This window comes from Pongo pygmaeus, chromosome 2 (assembly GCF_028885625.2).
Source record: "Pongo pygmaeus isolate AG05252 chromosome 2, NHGRI_mPonPyg2-v2.0_pri, whole genome shotgun sequence".
Classification (NCBI taxonomy): domain Eukaryota; kingdom Metazoa; phylum Chordata; class Mammalia; order Primates; family Hominidae; genus Pongo; species Pongo pygmaeus.
This window is the reverse complement of record NC_085930.1, coordinates 32692719-32718074: the sequence shown is the minus strand read 5'-3', so window position 1 is coordinate 32718074 and position 25356 is coordinate 32692719. Positions and strand designations below refer to the sequence as shown.

The following is a 25356-nucleotide window of genomic DNA, read 5'->3' as shown; positions in this document are numbered from 1 at the left end:
CCCAAGCCTGGATATGATCAGACTCACCTGGACAACTGAAGATACAGATTCCTGGGATGGAGTCTCTTTTGCATAGTGAATTAGAATCTCTTGGGGGTGGGCCTGGGAATCTGATTTTTAAGAAGTTCCTGGGTGATTCAGTTGCAACTAGCCTATAGGCATTTAGGAATCACTAATCTAAATCACACTGCAGCTCTCAGGAGACAGCAGAGACGTTAATTAGCTCCGGGTGACTCCAGCCTTGAAATCCTAATTAAGTGCCCATGTGTATGACATTAACAATGTACAGTGCACAATATTAATTGAAAAGACATGTTCCTGCCCTACAGACACAAACAATCTCAAATCAAAACCAAGTTAGAGGCTTGACAAACTAAATAGAAACAATATGTTATTTATATCTACCTTATATGTGTATATATAAGTGGATTTATGTCCCTCCTTGAGCCTATTCCAAATAACCCACTGTATCTCCTTCCCCACATCTAGCTTAGATCTCCTCTCTGTCCTTGGTCTCATCAGTGTAGTGACCAGGGCCTGTTCTCTCAAACCTTCTTCTGATGTCTCAGTTTATTGTGTCTTAAATGGCCTAATTTTTTTAACTAAAAATAAAAACCTGTTCTTTTTGGTTATAACATTATTTCAAACATATTTTCCTTCCTCTGCAAACCATGACCACACATTCTTGCCTAACTATATTACTGAACTCTAATAAAACAATAATATCAAACAAATTCACTATGGAACTCAAATGACTCCTTAAAAGTTTCTTCTGAGCTTTGACTCTCTCTAACTCCAGAGAGGAGCAAGGTTTATGATGTTCCATGAGATTACAGAACAGCAGTGGTCTCATTGCTCACAAATTCTTCCTAAGTTCAAGTTGCTCTAACAAAGAACTAGAATGGAAAACTGACCATTGAGTCACAGTAAAAATCAAACTTCAGTTAAGCTTCAAAAGTGGTTTTGTTAGAATAGTTCCTGTGATAGCGCAGTCAGGACATAGTTTTCACAGCAGAGGCCGTGGTGTGCTGAGAAGAGTGGATTCTAACTGCTATTGGAACTGTCTGGGCTTAGTAAGTCTAAAAGTCCAGATCCTGCTCATGTGCAAATGCACTCCTTCAATTCCCTAAAGGGTAATCTCCTTGGAAAACAGACAGGGCACTCATGTCTCCAAACCCAATGTGTGTTTTTAAAAAAGGATATCACAAAAGAATTATAAAAATTCAGGGAACAGATTGTTTTTCAGCTTCTCAAGCTTCTAGAAAGCATAAAGTTGTAATGGAAAACGGAAATCAAGCCACCCTCTACTTTTTCCAAAAGCAATATTAGATATGCCTAGTAGTCTAAAAATAACTCATCTGAAGCAGCTGTACCCAAACTTCTATGGTTTGATTTTATGACAACATCTATTTCCTCCCATCCCTGCCTAAAAGAGTTAAAGGATGCATTATAATTTTGAAATTAATTAAAATTAGTTGTTTAAGCTGGGTGTGGTGGCACGTGGCTATATTCCCAGCTACTCGGGAGGCTGAGATGAGAGGATCCACTTAAGCCCAGGAGTTCGAGGCTGCAGTGAACTACGATGGTGCCACTGCACTCCAGCCTGGGCGACACAACAAGACACTGTCTCTAAAATAAATAAATAAATATTTTTAAAAAATTAGCTGTTTAAATTTTGTAATATCTTTTAGCTTAATTATAAATACACTAAGGCAGAGGATCTAAAATTCTAGTAGGCTTAAGAATCCCCTGAGGCAAAGTGTCAGCCTCGCAAAACATGCAGAATTTTGTTCCTACCTTTTGATAGTTTGCTTGAAAGAGTCTGGCCTGCAACCTAAAATACTATTCTAAAAACCATGACTAGAAATCCATGATAAGAGCAACAACAAAACTAAATTGCTTATTAAGGCTAAAGTTCTTGTCTATAATAGTTGAGTAAATCAGTGTTTCACATCTATACTTTTAAATGTGTACTTTAACTTCTATCCTCATGATGAATTCCTACTCGTTGAATAGTCTGTTAAAAACATGCACACCCAACAATTAGCCTTTTGAATAAAAAAATGCAATCACAAATCTTAGTATTAGATTTGACAAATACTGTTTAGCATCCAGTAAGGATATAATCTATCAGTTAAAACTATTAGATTGAGGAAAAGAAGTATTATGTTTCTTTTTTTTCTTTGAGATGGTGTCTCACTCTGTCCCCCAGGCTGGAGTGCAATGGTGTGATCTTGGCTCATTGTAACCTCAGCCTCCCAGATTCAAGTGATTCTTCTGCCTCAGCCTCCCAAGTAGGTGGGATCACAGGTGTGTGCTACCACACCCAGCTAATTTTTGTATTTTTAGTAGAGACGGGGTTTCACTATGTTGGCCAGGCTGGTCTCGAACTCTTGACCTCAAGTGATCCACCCACCTCAGCTCCCAGAGTGCTGGGATTATAGGCGTGAGCCACTGTGCCCGGCCTGAAAGTATGTCTCTTTAAACAATTATTATTATTATTCTTATTTTTAATAGCGATGAGGTCTCACTATATTGCCCAGGCTGGTTTCAAACATCTGGGCTCAAGCGATCCTCTAGCCTCAGCCTCCCAAAGTACTGGGATTATAGGCATGAGCCACCACGCTGGCTGGAAAATGTGTTAATTGACTGCCTGAGACATCTAACCATAACAGATACTTATATTTTGCTACTTGTCATTAGGAAAATTGAAGCTTGGCTATACCTGGCAGGTTCAGTTCTTCTAATTCAATCACCGAGCGTCTGCTGCTGTAATAGTCCTTTATCAGCTTCTGTAGGTCTTCAGGTAACCCTGGTTTTGGTTCTGATTTTGCAAGAACATCAGTAATTTTCTTCTAAGATATGAGAAGGAAGAAAAATGGGACGACATATTTTAAAATGGCATTTGGTTGGAATAGGTTAGTTCCTCTGGCATTTAAACGGCACATAGCTTTTGGTGTTAGCCAAGTGTGAATGTGGGTTTTAATAAATACATTTGAGAAAATTCACCAAATACTTCTTGGACATAACTATTGCTTTGAAAAATGAAAACATGATCTAGAAGGCTTCCTGTAACTCTTGGTCTATGACTTCCAAGAGAACTAAATTTTTGCAGGCATCTCCATACTGGGGTATTATTTTCTGTTAAAAGTAAAGAAATCTCATTGCTATGGAAAGCTCTCTTTTAGCCCTAGATGATTTATATTCCTGTAGGATTAGAATTTTGAGAATTTCTTGCCCAATCTGGTTTTTGAGGTGCTGAGTCTTAGTTTGGATTTCTGTCATTAGTGTAAAACCTGCAGTAGGAATCTGAGCATAGGGGCCTACTGAGAAGGGGACTTAACACCCTTGATTCTCAGGTCTTGGATAACTGATGGTATTAAAGTGGCCCTATGGAAAGTAGAAAAAATATTACAGGAAATACTTTCCAACATCAATTTTGATTTGGACTCATTTGTGTAGCATGTATTGAATGCTGCAGTGTAGTAGAAACCCACAATCATTCATTTATTTCCATCATAAGCTTCCCTTCTCACTTCCTTCTAGTGTTCCACCAAAGACCCAGAAGGAGCATTCCCCACCCCAGACCCCAGCTTTTCCCCTTCCTTCTACAATATCCTCATTTCTACATACTTGCCAAGAATGGTCAAGGCTCTGTCAAAGTAATTAACTTTTAAAAATATGTCACCAGTGGGCACATTTTAGCGTGCCCACTCAGTCAAGACTAAACTATCTAGCTAGAGTTTTGACCTTGAGCCACCAAGAACTTAACACTCTAGAAGGCCATTAGTGTACAAATTATCAAAGAGAAGTTAAAGTCACTTCTTTAAGGACTTGCCAAACCTTAGCCAATTTGGCATCTCCCATTTTCCTATTTGGCCATTTGTAAGAAAAGAAAACATATGCACACACACTCTCAGTTTTCTAAAAGCTTGCTGTTAAGTAATAGGTTTGAGTCCATCTTCTTTCCTCTAATCCCAATAGTATTTCCTCGGCTGACTTCAGCAGCAGACCCCTCTTGGCAGGGAGAGAATTACACTGCTGTTTTCACAACTGTGGGACAAGGTCATAGCTAACCATACTTTCTCCAAGGCAGAGCCATAAAAAAGTTTTTATATGAGAAAGAGTCTTTCCTATGCTCACCAGCAAATATCAAAATGCGAGGTGGGGGAGCTTTTTTGACTTAATTTATGGTTCCAAATTAGTCAGAAGTGCCTCATACTACCTTCATCCGCTTATTATTTTCTTTTTATTCATACTTTAAGGTATAAGGTCTTAAAATCTGGAATGAATAGAAAAAGGAGGTTGGTATATTTCTTTTCATGGACAGAGCCAGAAGGGCCGGGGGAGGATAGCTCTGGACTCCTTCTAGAATTAGAAATCTATGTCTGACATCTGACCACACTGAAAACATAGGGTGGGTAACAAAGATATTTGGCACTCCACAGGACTGAAATAGAAGACAGAAGAATTTATTCTTAGCTCCAACAGAAACACTTATTAGTAGTGACCTTAGGAAAGTCACCAAACCTCAAGGAATCTTACAATGTCTGCATCTCTTAGGTGGGGATTACAATAGTTGCCTCATGAAAGTATGATATATAAAAATGTGATGGAAACCATGTGGGGCCATACAAATTTAAGAAATTATTAATATTACCTTTCTCCTTTTCCTGGTCTTGGTGGTATTCTCTTTTCTTTCCTTTGGTTGTATCAAAAAACATTCTTTAGGCTATTAAGAAATACAAATGAGAACATTTTAATCTTTTCATGATAAAGTGTCAATTAGTGGCATGAACCCCAAAGTACTTTCTGCCATGCATGTATTCTTCAGAGTATCTTGGTAATATTCTACAGAAAGAGAGATGCTGGAAGATCTACTGTAGGTTACTATGCAGCGGTTGGGCTGAGAGAATTTGAGAAAGTCAGAAAGTGCAGATGACTTAAGACTGGAGAATCTTTGAGCAAGATCAAATTGTGAGTAAGTGTGTATGTATGTGTGCTTGGTGTGGAAGTGCAGTGTATTGGAGATTGAAGACAGTGGCTGAGTTTGTATAACACAGCAGAAATCGATGTGATTAAAATTAAGATGTGGTAAGACAGTCTTTGACTAGAGTGACTAGGGTTTTCCATTAACTAGCAGCTGTGTGTGAGCCTACATTTCCAAGTCACTGGTTTATTGTTTTGTATTATCCATTCCTTTCCTCTTTTCAATAAGCATAGAAAATCCAAAGTAGGATATATTAACTTACGTTTTTATAAACCAGCTGCATCAAATGCCTTTGCTATAATGACTACAAAATGAATGTCTTTGCTACTAGTCTGATAACAGTCTCAGCACCACAGTATCTAGAGTAATCTGTTTTGCCTGTTGCCTTGACCCCTGAGTACCCCAGCTTAGTGCTATTTTTACCCTGAGGGCTTTTTTCTAATGTAGAAAAACAGGAAATTTGGACTAAGACCTTGATTTACAAAATAGAATGCCCCAGATTCCATATTTATTAATCATAAGCAGGAGTATAAAATGTTTCCTGTGCTGGACCTTTTATGCAACATTGTCAAACAAGTTGCCAAGTAAGATATAAAATGTAAGTGAAAACTTACTCTGAGTTTTCCTTGATTAACTTTCCATTCCAACCAGAGAATACGCAGTTTAAACTGATAAGCTACTAACTAAAGCAATCTTTTCTCCACTGGCTCTGTTAAAATGATTACAGATGAATCTTTCTATGAAAGCTTGCAGACAGCCTGCAGATTGAGAATGTCTATGGCCTGAAGTCAGAGAGAAAGATATAATACTACATAATTTCGTCAAGACATGGGGCCAAAGACCAGCAGTTTCAAGAATCTCTTTTAGTTATTACAGAAATAGATTTAAAAAGTTCAGGATTAAAGTGACATGGGAAATCTTGAAATTTTAGTTTCCTCTAAGATAAAACAAAAAACCTGCAAAGAGCAATTGCATCACAGCTAAAGAAAAGAGAGATATGGCTTCTTTTATTTAGAAAGTTAAACTGTCTTGTGGATGTAGATACATGCCAATTTGATGCTGGTACATGCCAATTAGAGACTGTGCCAAGGCCACTAATATGTCACAGAAGCTGCCAGATGGCCATAAGAGTCCAATTACAAACCAGGCCAGCGTTCAGCTCATGTTCCTAAGGCAAAGGCCGGGATATGATTAGCAGATCCCTTAAACTATACTGCATTATCTTGACCAGTATCAAGATTTTTGGGAAGCATATTTAGAAACCTGTTACAATCTATTTAGCATATGGAGGTGTTCTCGAGGAATATGTTCAGTGTACTGGTTGCATTTGTGCTAGGTTTACAAAGCCAATGAATTAAAACATGACATAAATTAAATCTAGAAATGAGCTCAATTGTAAGAATATGGACTCTTTAATTCTGGGAGAAAAAATAAAAACGTAATTCTGAATCATGCATAGGAAAAAGAAACATGCTTGATGAACTGCTTTAGCCATGATATTGCTTCAGGTAAATGATAGGTTCAAATTCTTACATCATCCTAAAGGAAATGCAAAATAATCTTTGGTTTTGGAGACTAGTCACTTTAGCTGGCTGTGGTAGGGTGCCAATGAAGAGGCTAATTTTATGGGGTCAATTTCCATAAAAGGTGAGATGACTTTATGAAGAAATCCAAATCCACAGTATTGAAAATTCTTACATTTAGTTAACTGCTTTATGAATGCTGCTGTTTACCCTCAGGGAGACTAGGTAGGAAGATGTGAAAGAATCCGGCCAAGCCACTAAGCATTTCTGGAAACCAGTTCTGCACTGTGTGACTTTGACAGTTGATAAGTAATGTCATTTCTTTATATAAAATGTAGCAATTTTAAATATGTAGTCTGAAGAATCACACTCCCCTAAAAAAATGTTGCTTTAAAGGGAAGCAACTAGAGCATATTTTCAATTCCTTAAAGTATCAAAAATTACTTTAAGAATGATTCTCCTGGTTACACATGGCAAATGAACCTCAAAATACCAGTAAACTGAAAATAAAGGGCATTGAAAAGGATCTATTGAGCAGGATCTATATAAAAACCAAGAAACCAGGAGAGAGAACAACAGTAATGGAGAAATTTCAACAACTTTTTGGAAAATGGAAAGTGGCTGGAGCTGGATAGAAGTGACTTGGCACAGAGAGAAAGCTAGCATCTGGGTTTCAGAAGGAGTGGAAGCTAACAATAAGTGAGTCTTTGACCCGCTTGACTCTGAGAAGGTCCAGTACTTTGGAGGCACAAAGTACTACAGAGAGTAAAGGGTTAAAAAGGAAGAGATTGGCTGAAAGTTTATATTTAGAATGATTAGCTACCCCTGTCCCCCACTAGGTGATATCTCCTCCCCTGGTAGCCAAGCAACTATCCCATTACTGCTTTCTTTCACCTTGCCTGTCCTGCCAGCCGACTGGAGATCTGTTCTCTGAAGAGATCAAGAGGATCAAGGCTGGGCCAGGGGAGTAAGGGCAGAGGTTGAGGCTTGCCTCCATTTCCTGCCCCTATTCCGTGCTTACATATTGCAGGCAGGAGACTACTGAATTCCTCTTTGGAAAAATGGAATGGCCTAAAAGAAATACCATCAGACAGTGACGTTTGGGAGTTCCATCGTAAAAAATCCAGCTTGTTATCCTATCACCCTACCATGAATACACTAATTGACAAACCCAACTCATCACTGTTTCAGTGTATCTCTCTTCAACAAGAATGCATAGCTGGTGGAGCCAAGATGGCCGAATAGGAACAGCTCCGGTCTACAGCTCCCAGCGTGAACCACGCAGAAGACGGGTGATTTCTGCATTTCCATCTGAGGTACTGGGTTCATCTCACTGGGGAATGCCAGACAGTGGGTGCAGAACAGTGGGTGCAGCACACTGTGCGCAAGCTGAAGCAGGGCGAGGCATAGCCTCACTCGGGAAACGCAAGGGGTCAGGGAGTTCCCTTTCCTAGTCAAAGAAAGGGGTGACAGACGGCATCTGGAAAATCGGGTCACTCCCACCCTAATACTGCGCTTTTCCAACGGGCTTAAAAAATGGCACACCAGGAGATTATATCCCGCACCTGGCTCGGAGGGTCCTACACCCACGGAGTCTCACTGATTGCCAGCACAGCAGTCTGAGATCAAACTGCAAGGTGGCAGCAAGGCTGGGGGAGGGGCGCCTGCCATTGCCCAGGCTTGATTAGGTAAACAAAGCAGTTGGGAAGCTCGAACTGGGTGGAGCCCACCACAGCTCAAGGAGGCCTGCCTGCCTCTGTAGGCTCCACCTCTGGGGGCAGGGCACAGACAAACAAAAAGACAGCAGTAACCTCTGCAGACTTAAATGTCCCTGTCTGACAGCTTTGAAGAAAGTAGCGGTTCTCCCAGCATGCAGCTGGAGATCTGAGAACGGGCAGACTGCCTCCTCAAGTGGGTCCTTGACCCCCGAGCAGCCTAACTGGGAGGCACCCCCCAGTAGGGGCAGACCAACACCTCACACGGCCAGGTACTCCTCTGAGACAAAACTTCCAGAGGAACGATCAGGCAGCAGCATTTGTGGTTCACCAAGATCTGCTGTTCTACAGCCACCGCTGTTCTGCAGCCACCGCTGCTGATACCCAGGCAAAGAGGGTCTGGAGTGGACCTCTAGCAAACTCCAACAACCTGCAGCTGAGAGTCCTGTCTGTTAGAAGGAAAACTAACAAACAGAAAGGACATCCACACCAAAAACCCTTCTGTACGTTACCATCATCAAAGACCAAAAGTAGATAAAACCACAAAGATGGGGAAAAAACAGAGCAGAAAAACTGGAAACTCTAAAAAGCAGAGCGCCTCTCCTCCTCCAAAGGAACGCAGCTCCTCACCAGCAACGGAACAAAGCTGGACGGAAAATGACTTTGACGAGCTGAGAGAATAAGGCTTCAGACGATCAAACTACTCCGAGCTACAGGAGGAAATTCAAACCAATGGCAAAGAAGTCAAAAACTTTGAAAAAAAATTAAACGAATGGATAACTCGAATAACCAATGCAGAGAAGTCCTTAAAGGACCTGATGGAGCTGAAAGCCAAGGCTCGAGAACTACGTGAAGAATGCAGAAGCCTCAGGAGCCGATGCGATCAACCGGACGAAAGGGTCTCAGTGATGGAAGACGAAATGAATGAAATGAAGTGAGAAGGGAAGTTTAGAGAAAAGAGAATAAAAAGAAATGAACAAAGCCTCCAAGAAATATGGGAGTATGTGAAAAGACCAAATCTATGTCTGATTGGTGTACCTGACAATGACGGGGAGAAAGGAACCAAGCTGGAAAACACTCTGCAGGATATTATCCAGGAGAACTTCCCCAATCTAGCAAGGCAGGCCAACATTCAGATTCAGGAAATACAGAGAACACCACAAAGATACTCCTCGAGAAGAGCAACTCCAAGACACATAATTGTCAGATTCACCAAAGTTGAAATGAAGGAAAAAATGTTAAGGGCAGCCAGAGAGAAAGGTTGGGTTACCCACAAAGGGAAGCCCATCAGACTAACAGCTGATCTGTCAGCAGAAACTCTACAAGCCAGAAGAGAGTGGGGGCCAATATTCAACATTCTTAAAGAAAAGAATTTTCAACCCAGAATTTCATATCCAGTCAAACTAAGCTTCATAAGTGAAGGAGAAATAAAATACTTTACGGACAAGCAAATGCTGAGAGATTTTGTCACCACCAGGCCTGCCCTAAAAGAGCTCCTGAAGGAAGCACTCAACATGGAAAGGCACAACCGGTACCAGCCACTGCAAAAACATGCCAAAATGTAAAGACCATCAAAGCTAGGAAGAAACTGCATCAACTAACGAGCAAAATAACCAGCTAACATCATAATGACAGGACCAAATACACACATAACAATATTAACTTTAAATGTAAATGGACTAAATGCTCCAATTAAAAGACACAGACTGGCAAATTGGATAAAGAGTCAAGACCCATCAGTGTGCTGTATTCAGGAAACCCATCTCACGTGCAGAGACACACATATGCTCAAAATAAAGGGATGGAGGAGGATCTACCAAGCAAATGGAAAACAAAGAAAGGCAGGGGTTGCAATTCTAGTCTCTGATAAAACAGACTTTAACCGAACAAAGATCAAAAGAGACAAAGAAGGCCATTACATAATGGTAAAGGGATCGATTCAACAAGAAGAGCTAACTATCCTAAATATATATGCACCCAATACAGGAGCACCCAGATTCATAAAGTAAGTCCTTAGTGACCTACAAAGAGACTTAGACTCCCACACAATAATAATGGGAGACTTTAACACCCACTGTCAACATTAGACAGATCAACGAGACAGAAAGTTAACAAGGATACCCAGTAGCTGAATTCAGCTCTGCACCAAGCAGACCTAATAGACATCTACAGAACTCTCCACCCCAAATCAACAGAATATACATTTTTTTCAGCACCACACCACACATATTCCAAAATTGACCACATAGTAGGAAGTAAAGCACTCCTCAGCAAATGTAAAAGAACAGAAATTATAACAAACTGTCTCTCAGACCACAGTGCAATCAAACTAGAACTCAGGACTAAGAAACTCACTCAAAACCGCTCAACTACATGGAAACTGAACAACCTGCTCCTGAATGACTACTGGGTACATAACGAAATGAAGGCAGAAATAAAGATGTTCTTTGAAACCAACGAGAACAAAGACACAACATACCAGAATCTCTGGGACACATTCAAAGCAGTGTGTAGAGGGAAATTTATAGCACTAAATGCCCACAAGAGAAAGCAGGAAAGATCCAAAATTGACACCCTAACATCACAATTAAAAGAACTAGAAAAGCAAGAGCAAACACATTCAAAAGCTAGCAGAAGGCAAGAAATAACTAAAATCAGAGCAGAACTGAAGGAAATAGAGACACAAAAAAACCCTTCAAAAAATTAATGAATCCAGGAGCTGGTTTTTTTAAAAGATCAACAAAATCGATAGACCACTAGCAAGACTAATAAAGAAGAAAAGAGAGAAGAATCAAATAGACGCAATAAAAAATGATAACGGGGATATCACCACTGATCCCACAGAAATACAAACTACCATCAGAGAAAATACTACAAACACCTCTACGCAAATTGACTAGAAAATCTACAAGAAATGGATAAATTCCTCGACACATACACCCTCCAAAGACTAAACCAGGAGAAGTTGAATCTCTGAATAGACCAATAACAGGAGCTGAAATTGTGGCAATAATCAATAGCTTACCAACCAAAAAGAGTCCAGAACCAGATGGATTCACAGCCGAATTCTACCAGAGGTACAAGGAGGAGCTGGTACCATTCCTTCGGAAACTATTCCAATCAATAGAAAAAGAGGGAATCCTCCCTAACTCATTTTATGAGGCCAGCATCATCCTGATACCAAAGCCTGGCAGGGACACAACCAAAAAAGAGAATTTTGACCAATATCCTTGATGAACATTGATGCAAAAATTCTCAATAAAATACTGGCAAACCGAATCCAGCAGCGCATCAAAAAGCTTATCCACCATGATCAAGTGGGCTTCATCCCTGGGATGCAAGGCTGGTTCAACATACGCAAATCAATAAATGTAATCCAGCATATAAACAGAACCAAAGACAAAAACCACATGTTTATCTCAATAGATGCAGAAATGGCCTTTGACAAAATTCAACAACCCTTCATGCTAAAAAATCTCAATAAATTAGGTATTGATGGGATGTATCTCAAAATAATAAGAGCTATCTATGACAAACCCACAGCCAATATCATACTGAATGGGCAAAAACTGGAAGCATTCCCTTTGAAAACTGGCACAAGACAGGGATGCCCTCTTTCACCACTCCTATTCAACATAGTATTGGAAGTTCTGGCCAGGGCAATCAGGCAGGAGAAGGAAATAAAGGTATTCAATTAGGAAAAGAGGAAGTCAAATTGTCCCAGTTTGCAGATGACATGATTGTATATCTAGAAAACCCCACTGTCTCAGCCCAAAATCTCCTTAAGCTGATAAGCAACTTCAGCAAAGTCTTAGGATACAAAATCAATGTACAAAAATCACAAGCATTCTTATACACCAAGAACAGACAAACAGAGAGCCAAATCATGAGTGAACTCCCATTCACAATTGCTTCAAAGAGAATAAAATACCTAGGAATCCAACTTACAAGGGATGTGAAGGACCTCTTCAAGGAGAACTACAAACCACTGCTCAATGAAATAAAAGAAGATACAAACAAATGGAAGAACATTCCATGCTCATGGGTAGGAAGAATCAATATCGTGAAAATGGCCATACTACTCAAGGTGATTTATAGATTCAATGCCATCCCCATCAAACTACCAATGACTTTCTTCACAGAATTGGAAAAAACTACTTTAAAGTTCATATGGAACCAAAAAAGAGCCCGCATCGCCAAGTCAATCCTAAGCCAAAAGAACTCCAGCTTTCTGGAGGCATCACGCTACCTGACCTCAAACTATACTACAAGGCTACAGTAACCAAAACAGCACGGTACTGGGACCAAAACAGAGATGTAGATCAATGGAACAGAACAGAGCCCTCAGAAATAATGCCACATATCTACAACCATCTGATCTTTGACAAACCTGACAAAAACAGGCAATGGGGAAAGGATTCCCTATTTAATAAATGGTGCTGGGAAAACTGGCTAGCCGTATGTAGAAAGCTGAAACTGGATCCCTTCCTTACACCTTACACAAAAATTAATTCAAGATGGATTAAAGACTTACAAGTTAGAGCTAAAACCATAAAAACCCTAGAAGAAAACCTAGGCAGTACCATTCAGGACATAGGCATGGGCAAGGACTTCATGTCTAAAACACCAAAAGCAATGGCAACAAAAGCCAAAATTGACAAATGGGATCTAATTAAAGTAAAGAGCTTCTGCACAGCAAAAGAAACTACCATCAGAGTGAACAGGCAACCTACAGAATGGGAGAAAATTTTCGCAACCTACTCATCTGACAAAGGGCTAATATCCAGAATCTACAATGGACTCAAACAAATTTACAAGAAAAAAACAAACAACCCCATCAAAAAGTGGGTGAAGGATATGAACAGACACTTATCAAAAGAAGACATTTATGCAGCCAAAAAACACCTGAAAAAATGTTCATCATCACTGGCCATCAGAGAAATGCAAATCAAAACCACAACCATCTCACACCAGTTAGAATGGCGATCATTAAAAAGTCAGGAAACAACAGGTGCTGGAGAGGATGTGGAGAAATAGGAACACTTTTACACTGTTGGTGGGACTGTAAACTAGTTCAACCATTGTGGAAGTCAGTGTGGCGATTTCTCAGGGATCTAGAACCAGAGATACCATTTGACCCAGCCATCCCAATACTGGGCATATACCCAAAGGATTATAAATCATGCTGCTATAAAGACACATGCACACGTATGTTTATTGTGACACTATTCACAATAGCAAAGACTTGGAACCAACCCAAATGTCCAACAATGATAGACTGGATTAAGAAAATGTGGCACATATGCACCATGGAATACTATGCAGCCATAAAAAATGAAGAGTTCATGTCCTTTGAAGGGACATGGATGAAACTGGAAACCATCATTCTCAGCAAACTATCACAAGGACAAAAAACCAAACACCGCATGTTCTCACTCATAGGTGGGAATTGAACAATGAGAACACATGGACACAGGAAGGGGAACATCATACTCCGGGCACTGTTGTGGGGTGGGGGGAGGGATAGCATTAGGAGATATACCTAATGCTAAATGACGAGTTAATGGGTGCAGCACACCAACATGGCACATGTATACATATGTAACAAATCTGCACGTTGTGCACATGTACCCTAAAACTTAAAGTATAATAATAAAAAAAAAAAGAATGGATAGCTAAGGTTCATCAGACATCTAAGGAAAGTCTCCAACACAAAAGCAAACAAATAATAAAAAGAAAAATGAACCTAGAGAACAGTGGGACGGTACCTCAAAATAATGACAATTAGTATCCTCAGAGAGATAAGGGAAGATTTTGCAACCATGAAACAAGAACAAGATGCTGTAAAAATGGGAAAAACAGTTAAGCATTAAAACAAATAAGAAAGGTGGGATAAAAATAAACGAGGAAGGCTTGAAGATAAAGTAGAGGCAATCTCCCAGAAAGAGATGAATGAAAAGAAAAAAGTGGTGAGAAAATCAGAGAATCAACCCAAGAGATTCAATTTTTCAATAAATGATATTATAGAAAAAGAGGTCACATAAAACAGTATGGGGCTTGGCATGGTGTCTGATGCCTGTAATCCTAGTGCTTTGTGGGGCCAAGGTGGGAGGACTGCTTGAGGCCAGGAGTTTGAGACCAGCCCTGGTTACATAGTGAGACCCTGTCTCAACAACAACAACAACAACAAAAAAAAAACAGCTGGGTGCAGTGGGTCACACCTGTAATCCCAGCACTTTGGGAGGCCGAGGCAGGCGGATCACGAGGTCAGGAGATCGAGACCATCCTGGCTAACATGGTGAAACTCCATCTCTACTAAAAATACAAAAAATTAGCCAGGCGTGGTGGCGGGCGCCGGTAGTCTCAGCTACTGAGGAGGCTGAGGCAGGAGAATGGCGTGAACCCAGGAGGCAGAGCTTGCAGTGAGCCGAGATCGTGCCACTGCACGCCAGCCTGGGTGACAGAAAGAGACTCCGTCTCAAAAACAAAAACAAACAAACAAAAAGGCTGGGCGTGGTGGCTCACGCCTGTAGTCCTAGCACTTTGGGAGGCCGAGGAGGGCGGATCATGACGAGGTCAGCAGTTCAAGACCAGCCTGACCAACATGGTGAAACCCCGTCTGTACTAAAAATACAAAAATTAGCTGGGCGTGATGGCGCATGCCTGTAATCCCAGCTACTTAGGGGGCTGAGGCAGGAAAATCTCTTGAACCCGGGAGGCAGAGGTTGCAGTGAACCAAGATTGCGTCACTGCACTCCAGCCTGGGTGACAGAGCCAGACTCTGCCTCAAAAAAAAAAAAAAAAAAAAAAAAAAGAAAAGAAAAACATTAGCTAGTGTGGTGGCGTGTACTTGTACTCCTAGCTACTTGGGAGGCTGAGGCAGGAGGACCTCTTGAGCCCAGGAGTTCAACGTTGCAGTGAGCTATGATTGTACCACTGCACTCCATGAGTGACAAAGTGAGACCCTTGTCTCTAAAAAGGAGTCATCAAAGAAATAACACGACAAAATAAAATTTAAAAAAAAGAAATAATACATGACAAACTTTTGTGTTGCCTGAAGGAAACTTTCTAGAACATAAAACTCCAAATTGAAAGTCCATTAGGTATAGGGTACAATGAATATGAAAAATACCCATACCAAGGAGCATCACTGTGAAATTTCAGAAAATCATGGGCAAAGAAGATTCTAAAATTTTCCCCTCCAAAATAATAACATACAAAATACAAAGGATCAGAAAAAAGAATAGTGACAAGATTTCTAAAAAGCAATGGATTCTAGAACTTAATGGAATGATGCTTTCAAAATTATGAATAAAGTTTATTTGCAAATTAAACTTTTATACCCAGCCAAAGTATCAATCAAGTGTAAGAGTAGAATAAAGACATATTCAAATATGAAGTCTCCAAAAATTTACTTCCTTCCTGAAGGCTGTATTTCAGAATATAAAGGGTGAAACCAAACAAAAGGAAGCTATGGGATTTAGCCAAAAAGGAGTCCAGCCCAGGAGGGTGCTGAAGGGGCATCCTAGGATGACAGTTAAGAGGTCTCAATTGTTCAGTGGGCCTGGAGAATAACCAGTTTGGAGTGAAATAGAAATACGGAGTTTTGCAGCAAAACAAAACAAAACAAAACAACTAATCTATTTGAGCATATGGAAAATATTATTCATGGGCATGTGGAAGAGATGTTGGAACATACGGAAACAATTAACAATAGGAACAGAGCAAGCCAGGCAAATAAAGAAATGAAGCAACTGTTAATGCCATGAAAATAAAGAGTTGTATAATAAAGGAGGAATGGTTATAGCTTCTTTCTCTCAGTGTTGAACAATATTTCCATCGTCATAATGATGTAATAGTGACAACTATTTTGACCAAAATGTGGTATCTTGTTGGCAGAGGAGGTAGCAGTTGGTGAGGAAACAGGAAGTATAATAGATGGGAGAACCATGTCCTCATATGCTATGTCAGGATGTCAGTAGATTACGTCAGAAATCGAGAAGTCAAGAAATACCCGTGTAAACGGTAAGGCAGAAAGTAAGGAAAAAAGCTAGAGAAGCTGAAGTTTTCTCTTAGTAAATAAGTAATACTGTTTGATTTTTAAATTTTTTAAATTTTTATTTTTTGAGACAGAGTCTTACTCATTCTGTTGCCTAGGCTGGAGTGCAGTGTCACGATCTCAGCTCACTGCAACCTCTGCCTCCCGGGTTCAAGTGATTCTCATGCCTCAACCTCTGGAGTAGCTGGGATAACAGGGGTGTGCCTCCATGCCTAGCTACTTTTTGTATTTTTTGTAGAGTTGGGGTTTTACCACATTGGCCAGGCTTGTCTTGAATTCCTGACCTCAAGTGATCTGACCGCCTTAGCCTCCCAAAGTGCTGGGATTACAGGCATGAGCCACCATGCCCAGCTGATATTTTTAAAAAATATATGTATGATTATTAGGTTGGTAAAAATAAAAAAATTTAAATTGCCATTTTACAACAAAACAAGCATGTTCATTATAAAGATAAAAACAACTTAGAAGTGGCTTTTAGTTTCTTTTGGACATGGTCAAAATTATTCAATACACACTCACCAAAATGTCGAAAATTAAAAGGCCAATAACTCCAAATGTTGACAAGGATATACAGCAACCAAAACTCTCACACACTGATGGTGGGGGTGCAAAATGATACATTATATAGGAAAAAGATCTGGCAGTTTTTTTATAAAACTGAAGATGACTCAGCAAGTGTCATGTATTTACTAAAGAGAAATAAAAATATACGTTTCTGCCCTGATGTGAGCACTATACAAACATCACTATGTACCCCATAAATACGTAGAATTATTATGTGTCAATTAAAAATGTAAAAAAAAATAAAAAACCTTAAAAACCATTCCCTAAGAAACTTGTATGTGAATATTCATGGTGGATTTATTCACAATAGTGCCAAACAAGAAATAGCCCCAGGCTGGGGTGGCTCACGCCTGTAATCCCAGCACTTTGGGAGGCCCAGATGGGCGGATCACCTGAGGTCAGGAGTTCAAGATCAGCCTCGCCAACAAGGTGAAACCCCGTCTCTACAAAAATACAAAAATTGGCCAGGCATGATGGCAGATGCCTGTAATCCCAGCTACTCAGGTGCTGAGGTAGGAGAATTACTCGAATTCAGGAGGCAGAGGTTGCAGTGAGCTGAGATTGTGTCATTGCACTCCAGCCTGGGCGACACAGCAAGACTCCATCTTAAAAAAAAAAAGAAAAAAAAAGAAAAAAAAAGAAATAGCCTCAGGTGTTCAATAGAGGAATGGATAAACAAAATGGTACATTTGTATAACTGAATATTACTCAGTGTTCTAAACTGAACTGTATTGCCTTGAAAGTCATATGTTAAAACCCTAACCCCCAATGTGACTATATTTGGAGATAGGGCCTTTAAAGAGGCAACTAAGGTTAAATGAGGTGTCATAAGGGTGGAGCCTCAATTCAATGTGACTGGTGTCTTTATAAGAAGAAGAGACACCAGGGATATGCACAGACAGAGAAAAGACCATGTGAAGGGATAGTGAGAAGGCCATCTGCAAGTGAAGGGGAGACGCCTCAGGAGAAACCACACCTGTAGACATCTTGATTGCAGACTTCTAGCTTTCAGAACTGCTGTTTCAGCCACCCAGTCTGTGGCATTTTGTTATGGCAGCCCTAGCAGACTTAATGTGCTCAGCAATAAAAAGGAATGAAATACTATACACTGACATGGAGGAATCTAAATAATACTGTGTCGAATGAAAGAAGCCTTAAACAAAACAGCGTGTAACTGTATGATTCCACTTATATGCCATTTTAGAACAGGCAAAATTAATTTTTTAGAAAAAATATCAGAACAGTTGTTGCCTCTGAGGCAAGGAATTTAGCATGGTGATAGACCCAGGTGGCATGAAAGGATTCTGGGGGTGATGATCCTGTTTTTTCAGTCCAGATTGGGCTTTGAATTACATAGTTGTATTTATTTGTCAAAATTCATTGAATGGTATATTTGACATTTGTACATTTATTGTATATTAACTTTACCTCAAAAGAAAATATACATACTTTAAGACAAATATTAAACATTAGTCAGTGATATGCATGCTGAAGTATCTGGAGTGAGTGTCCTGATTTTGCAAACTACTCTGAAATGTGTCAAAAGTAAAGTGATTGATGAAGAATGTGCTTGAACAACACTATGAAATTTTGGACTTTGAAGACATGGAAGGTGAGGGCTTGAAGAAAGAAAAATCTTATTGGAAACTGAAGGAAAGGGACTCTTTGTTATGCAGTGGTAGAAAGTTTAGCAATACAGTTTTCTGAAATTATATGGAAAATGTGTCTATTGGCAAGGGTAATCTAGCTAAGGAGATTTTCAAATAGTGTTGAAGGTGACACCTGATTTCTTCTTGGGTCTTACAGTAAAATGAAAAAGGAAGCAGCTAAATTGAGAGAAGGAATATTAAAGATGAAATCAAGGGTGTGACTTAAAACCATTCGTTAAGACCTCAGAAGAAAAGATGGTGCCTCAGAATACTATTCAGTTACATAGGAGCGCTTTAAAGAAATTAAGGGTGTACTCACAGATTTTCTTAAACAAGATGCCTCTAGGAAGCTTAAGGGATATTGCCTCATATTCTCTCAGCAAGGGCCCAAGGTAGAGAAGAGATTAGGGGTGTGACTTCTGCCTAATGGAGTGAACCCCCAGAAGCATCACAGGTGACACCCACAGTTTTTAAAGGAGGTATATATGCAGAAATACCACTAGTTTGGGCTGAGAGAGTCAGAGAACAATGAGAACAGAGGCCTTTGGACACGGAGAATTCTGTCAAGAAGCAGGCTGCATTAGCTGCTCAGTTGCAAACCCATTCTGCTTTTAATAGAAAAAAAAAAAGAAGAGGATAATTGGAGAACAAAACAAAGCCCCAAGGGCAGAGCCAAGAACCATGGAGAATTACTCTTAGGCCTCGAGACTTAATAAATAAACTCCTGATATTTGCTTGGATGGCCTTCAGAATGCTGTGTACCAATGACTCCATGTGCCTCCTATTTGCCTTCTTTTGAATAGAAATGTCAATAAAGGTTATACTACACTTGTCCCACCACTGTGTGTTGAGCATGTGGGAGAGGTAACTTGTCTCTTTAGTTTCGTAGGTTAAGAAGAAGAAATGTACTCAAAGAGCTGTACTTAAGGAATTAAAACTGAGGAGCCCCAGCTGCACCTGGACCTGATTTAGATGACAAGATTTTGGATATTGAGCTCACACTGCAATGGGATGAGACTTTGCAATCCTTGGAGGGGTGAGTATATTCTGCACATTGAAGGGACGTAAGTTATTGGCGGGCCAGAGGAAGAATGTGGCAGCCAGATTCCAGGATAGCTCCTCATGATCTCGATCTCCCGGTACTCATATTCCTTTGTAATCTCTTCCCCATGAATGTGGACTGGATTTACTAACTTGCTTAATATGGCAGAAGTGACGAGGTGTCAACTCTGAGAATAAACTATAAAAAGATTGTGGTTTCTGTCTTGGGTGCTTTTGCTGGTTCCCTCTTGGATCACTCGGCCTGGGGAAAGGCAGCTGCAATGCTGTGAGGCAACCCTGTGGAGAGGCTCAAATAGTGAGAGATTGAGACGTGCCAACAACCACACAAGTGAGCTGCAAGGTAAACTCTCCCCAGCTGAGCCTCCAACCCCAGCCCACAACTTGGCTAGTACCTGATAAGAGATGCAGAGCCAGAGGCACTGAGTTAAGCCATGTCTGTGAGATAACAGAAACTGAGATAATAAATGTTTTTGTTTTATTTTAAGCTTCTAACTTTTGGGCAATTTGTCAATGAAACAATAGATTAATACAAAGAACAGAACTGAGAAACCATAATGAAAAGGAAAAAGGTGAATCAGAGAATGAATAGGACATATTCCTGTTTTCTTTCAACAACAGATAAGCATAATCTTGGAGATGAAGAGTGGAAGAAATATGAAATGACCAATGCTCAAATAAAGCAGTAGCAAGAAAATACAATAGTAGAGAAAGGAGAGTAAGAAGGGAAAGGGAGAAACACTCCTGGTGAAGATTCCTTTATGATTAAAGGAGATAAACAAAGGCCAGCAGAAGAAAAAAGAAGTCCACTGTGGTCTCTGAGCAGGAGAAGATGGGTCATGGAACCACTGAAATGTTACTGACATCATGGAAGCATCAAGGAAAAGTCAAAAAATCCTTCATAAGGGTTTATATTCTGGGAACCATAATTACAAAGTCACTAGGGCTGGCTCTGAAATGACTGATGCTGAAGAGGGAAGAGGGTGATGCAATCTCTAGGAGTAGGGAATTCATCATTTATTTTGGAAGTGATTACTGGGGGAAAAAGAACTGTTGGCAAATCTTTATACTCACATTATTAAGCAGGCCAAGGATGATTATTTAGATGTGAAATGGTTGCTAGAGATGAGGTAGTTGCATGGATTTAAAAACTTTAAAGTTATAAATCTGCTGCTTAAAATACTGAACAAACTAGAGGCATGTATTCAGTGACACAAATGTGAGGCCCAGCCATGGCAAAGGAGGGAACATCATCTATCTTGACAGATGCTCTTGCCTGGTGATATTAAAGCCTAAATGTATATTACAGCTGACAGCATCATGCCAAGTAGTTCCTGTACAAGCATAAAGAAAAACTGAAAGAATAGTACAGTCTTAAGCAAAGTTGAAACAAATCTAAAATTTAAATATAGCATAACATTTTTAAAAAATTAATCCAGAAAAAATGCAGTTATATTTAGAAAACATACATCCGGCCACGTCTGCCAAATAAGAGCCCAAAACTGTGTTAGGTACTATAGTGGACACAAAAGAAACCCTGGCCCCAAGGGACTTACGAACCAGCTGGAGACTCAAGTTCTATGCGTGTAAACAATTAGAGAAGGACTCCTGAAAGGACAGACAGTATGCCTGACAAGTAAGTCATTCTTGGGGTGGTGGGATGAGTTCCAGAGGGAGAAGAGCAGTGGGAGAGAGAGGACGAAGGAGGCCACAGGGGAGCTGGAGGGACTGTGTGGGCAGGCACGGATGGAAAGGACAGACCCCAGCCCTGAATGTCAAGATGGAGGAGCCTTTCAAGGAGGGAATTGTGTTGGGAAATCAGGGATGTGGCTGGAGGAGGGACAGGGCATCACAAGGCCCCAAGAGACCTCTGCAGGCAGCTGTGTCAGGGAGGGGACAGCTCACAAGCTGGGACAAAGTGCTGAGATGGGAAGAGTCATGAGAAAACTGGGATACCGGTATGGTCATTCATTCCTTCATTTCACAAATAATGAGTGCCAATTAAGGGCAAGGTTCCATGCCAGGCACTGTGGAGACGCACAGATAAAATCTGTCCTTGAGGTGAGCCTTCTGGGGATAAGCAGGGACCAAGATGGGCAACATTCATATGAGGCAGAGGAGCACATGCAGATTCTTATGTCAATTCAGAGAAAAATGATATTTCTCTGGCCAAGGAAATTAGGATAGGATTGGAGAAAAGGGTTAGGGCATTTTGCTTACCGAGGACTTGGACTCTTCAAAGCAATTTGGTGGTGAAAGAAATTAAAGCAAGAGAAAGGTGATTAAAAGGGGGCAGTAACAGCTTCAGGTTTTGTAATTATTTTTTTGCTTGGCAGAAAATAGCAATGGCATGTGACCAACAAAACACATGAGAACACGGTTAATCCATTTCCTGAGCTGAAAGAGAGAGGACAGGTAAAAAGGGAAGTGAAAGCAACAGTATCCTTGGAGCCTGGCTCACAGCCAAGCAGATGGGCCATGACCCCCAGAACCTGTGTCTCTGAGCCTCTGGTTCTTTGTAAAGTGGGTACCATCTACCTCCTAGGGATGCTGTGAGGATTATGTTACAGTGTGCCTTATACAGTAACAGTATTAACTGCTCAATAAAACGTCTTTATTGTTTTACCAATGAGTCCAGAAAGAGCAAGGAACAAACAAGAAGAAAATCAAGGGGAAAGCAAGAAAAAACGAAAGCCAGTGGAGTATGAAGAAGACTACGTGCAAGTAAGTCCTGTAGGTAGACACTGATTAGAGGTAAAAGTCAAAGAGGGCGTGACTATGGATTGATTAGTGGGATAAGCTAGGGAAAAATTAAACCCCACCTTGAGGAAATAAATTGAAGAGCTACGGATGTGTTACCCTGTAGGTTTCCGGAAGAATGATTAAAACTAAAACTAGTATAGGGCCTTTGAGCAAAATATTTAATGGTTGGAGAAAAAAAAACCAAGATGATTATATATTAAACATGTATACCTTTCTGCATGTCCCTTCCCAGGAAGAAAAAATAATGGACAAAATAAAAAAGATTATAATATAATTATTAACTATATAGTAATTAACACTTCAGTGATTACTCTCTGATAACCACTGTCTGAAGTGCTTATCAAGTACAGTCTCATTTAATCATCATTACAACTCTGTGAGGAAGACATAATTGTTATCATTTACCAAGAAGGTGACTGAGTCACAGGCAAATTTAACTTGTCCACTTGGGGGGGCAAGTTAAGCAACACTACACTAAATTGCTTCTCACAGTTATCCTGAGCTGGCTCACAAACTTTGGGTAGAATAACACTCTGGTGTAATGAGTTTAAAGCACCTACAATAAGAATAAGACCCCAAATTGTTGCAATGAAAAATATAGTAACTTTGGATTGGTAGTAGACAGTCCTTTAAAAAAATCACACATAAGCCAGGCACTGTGGCTCATGCCTGTAATCCCAGCACTTTGGGAGGCCAAGGGAAAGAGGATCACTTGAGCCCAGAAGTTCGAAACCAGCCTGGGTAACATAGTGAGACCTCATCTCTACAAAAAAATAAAGAAATTAGCCGGTGTGGTGGTGCACATCGATAGTCCCAGCTGCTCAGGAGACTGAGGTGGGAGGATCACTTGAGTTTGGGAGGTTGAGCCTGCAGTAAGCCATGATTGTGCCACTGTCCTCTAGCCTGGGCAACAGAGCAAGACCCTATCTCAAAAACAAACAAACAAAACCCCAAATCACATAGATTTATTAGGTTGGTGCAAAAGTAATTTTTTAAAATTAAAAGTAATGGCAAAAACCACAATTACTTTTGCACCAAACTAAATACCAATCAGGTTTGATGGAAACCCAATGAGAAAAAGCTACAAATGGATGTGAGTGGCATTTCTAAAGTCAGTAGGAAGATTAAAAAGGCAATAAAAGGTCACAGGTTTAGGAAAAAAGATTATCCAAATGGCCAATTCTGCTAATGCAAAGACCACAAATCCCCTGTTAAGAATGCATATGACAGACCATAATGCTGGGCAGAAATAAGGTCCCAGGAGCCTGCTGGCAGCATGGCCTGGTTTTGTAATCATGCACTTGAGTGTGTGATAATCTTCTCTATCTTTATGCTATTTGTCTCCTTTTAGGAGCTGTACCCAAAAGCATAAGGCTGGATTTTTGGCAAAAATGTGATGTAAGAATCTAAGATATTATTGTGAAATGCATTTATATAGTTAAAAAACATTAAGAACCAGGAGCAGTGGCTCGCACCTGTAATCCCAGCACTTTGGGAGGCCAAGGCGGGTAGATTGCTTGAGCTCAGGAGTTTGAGACCAGCCTGGGCAACACCGAGAAACCTCATCTCTACAAAACATAAAAAAATTAGCTGGGTGTGGTGGTGCATGCCTGTGGTATCCCAGCTACTTGGGAGGCTGAGGTAAGAGGATTGCTTGAGCCATGATTGTGCCACTGTATTACAGCCTAGGTGATAAAGCAAGATCCTGTCTCAAAAAAAAAAAGAAAAAGAATTAGGGCAAAAAACAGACCTTGCTGGTTTACAATGAAGGAAGCATGGCCCATGGCCCTTCCAAAGGGAAGAAAGTAAAAGGCTCTTTTAAATCCCACCAACAACCGATATTAGGACATGGGGAGTTCAATAGAGAGGAGGAAAAGGCTGATTTCAGAACTTAACAGTGGTGGCTCTCCCACAGTGACCCCTCACCTGTTTGGTTTTCTCTGAAGGTACAGGAACTGGAATTGTCTCCTGCTGCATCACTTCTGCGTCTCCTCCTCCTTCACCATCTGATGCTTCTAGAAAATACAAAGTTTGAAAATTCAAAAAGTCTCTCTCTCTCATTGCTAGTGCAATCTTGGTACCATCTTTCTAGAAGGTTCTATCTCTTCACTTTTTAATTCTACCTCAAACAAGCTGCACTTAAGGAAATGGTCCAAAGTAAAACAGATATTTAAGCACTAAGATGGCAATCTCATTTATAAAACTGAAAAACTAAAGATTACTTAGATGTGTCACCTTAGGAGGGAATGTTTTATTATAGAACACTCATACAAGAGGACGTTTTACAGCCTTTAAAAAATGGTATTTATTAAGAGTTTACAATGACAAAAGGCTGTCTTATGATGACAATAATAAGTGGTCAGGGCTAGAATTATTGAGTGGTTACTACATGTTTAACACTATGCTTCACAGACTCTATGAAAGACTTTACTCATTCCCTTGAGTTTCTCTGTATATCTCAAAGTGAGCCTCAAATGTGAATATGTGAACATGTTCTGTCAGAGTTCATATTTAGGTCCAACTTAACCATTTTGTTAGGCCTGAGCTTTTAAATGTTTGCATACTGTGATGGTCAATCTTATGTGTCAACTTGACTGGGCCATGGGGTGCCCTGATATTTGGTCATACATTCTGGGTGTTGCTGTGAGGGTATTTTTAGAGATTAACATTTAAATGGATAGACTGAATAGAACAGATTAATTTCCATAATGTGAGTGGGCCTCATCCAATTGGTTGAAATAAAAGCACTGACCTATCTTTGAGTAAGGGAGAATTATTCCTGCCTTTCAACTTGAACTGAAACACCAGCTCTTCCTGGGTCGCAAGCCTATCATGTTTAGATTAAAACTGTATCATCTTCTCTAGTTTTAAGGCCTTTGGACTAGGACTAGAACTAAACTATCAGCTCTCCTGGATCTCCATTTTGCCAACTTGCCATGAAGATCTTAGGGCTAGGCTGGCTAGCCTCCATAATCACGTGAGCCAATTCCTTAGAATAAATCTCTTTCTTTATATAATCCTGTTGGTTCTGTTT

At 40.2% G+C, this 25356-nt stretch overlaps 1 protein-coding gene across 5 annotated transcripts in view; it reads right to left on the bottom strand.

Annotated features, from left to right (window-relative positions):
• CMSS1 (cms1 ribosomal small subunit homolog) overlaps positions 1-25356 on the bottom strand; it is a 370501-nt gene that overhangs the window by 13366 nt on the left and 331779 nt on the right. For all 5 annotated transcript variants that reach the window (XM_054482990.2, XM_054482988.2, XM_054482993.2 and 2 more), the window contains 3 exons: positions 24249-24337; positions 4661-4732; positions 2726-2855 (listed from right to left, as the gene is read on the bottom strand). In XM_054482990.2, coding sequence (XP_054338965.1) covers positions 2726-2855; positions 4661-4732; positions 24249-24337 — 291 coding nt within the window. The remainder of the gene's footprint in view (positions 1-2725; positions 2856-4660; positions 4733-24248; positions 24338-25356) is intronic.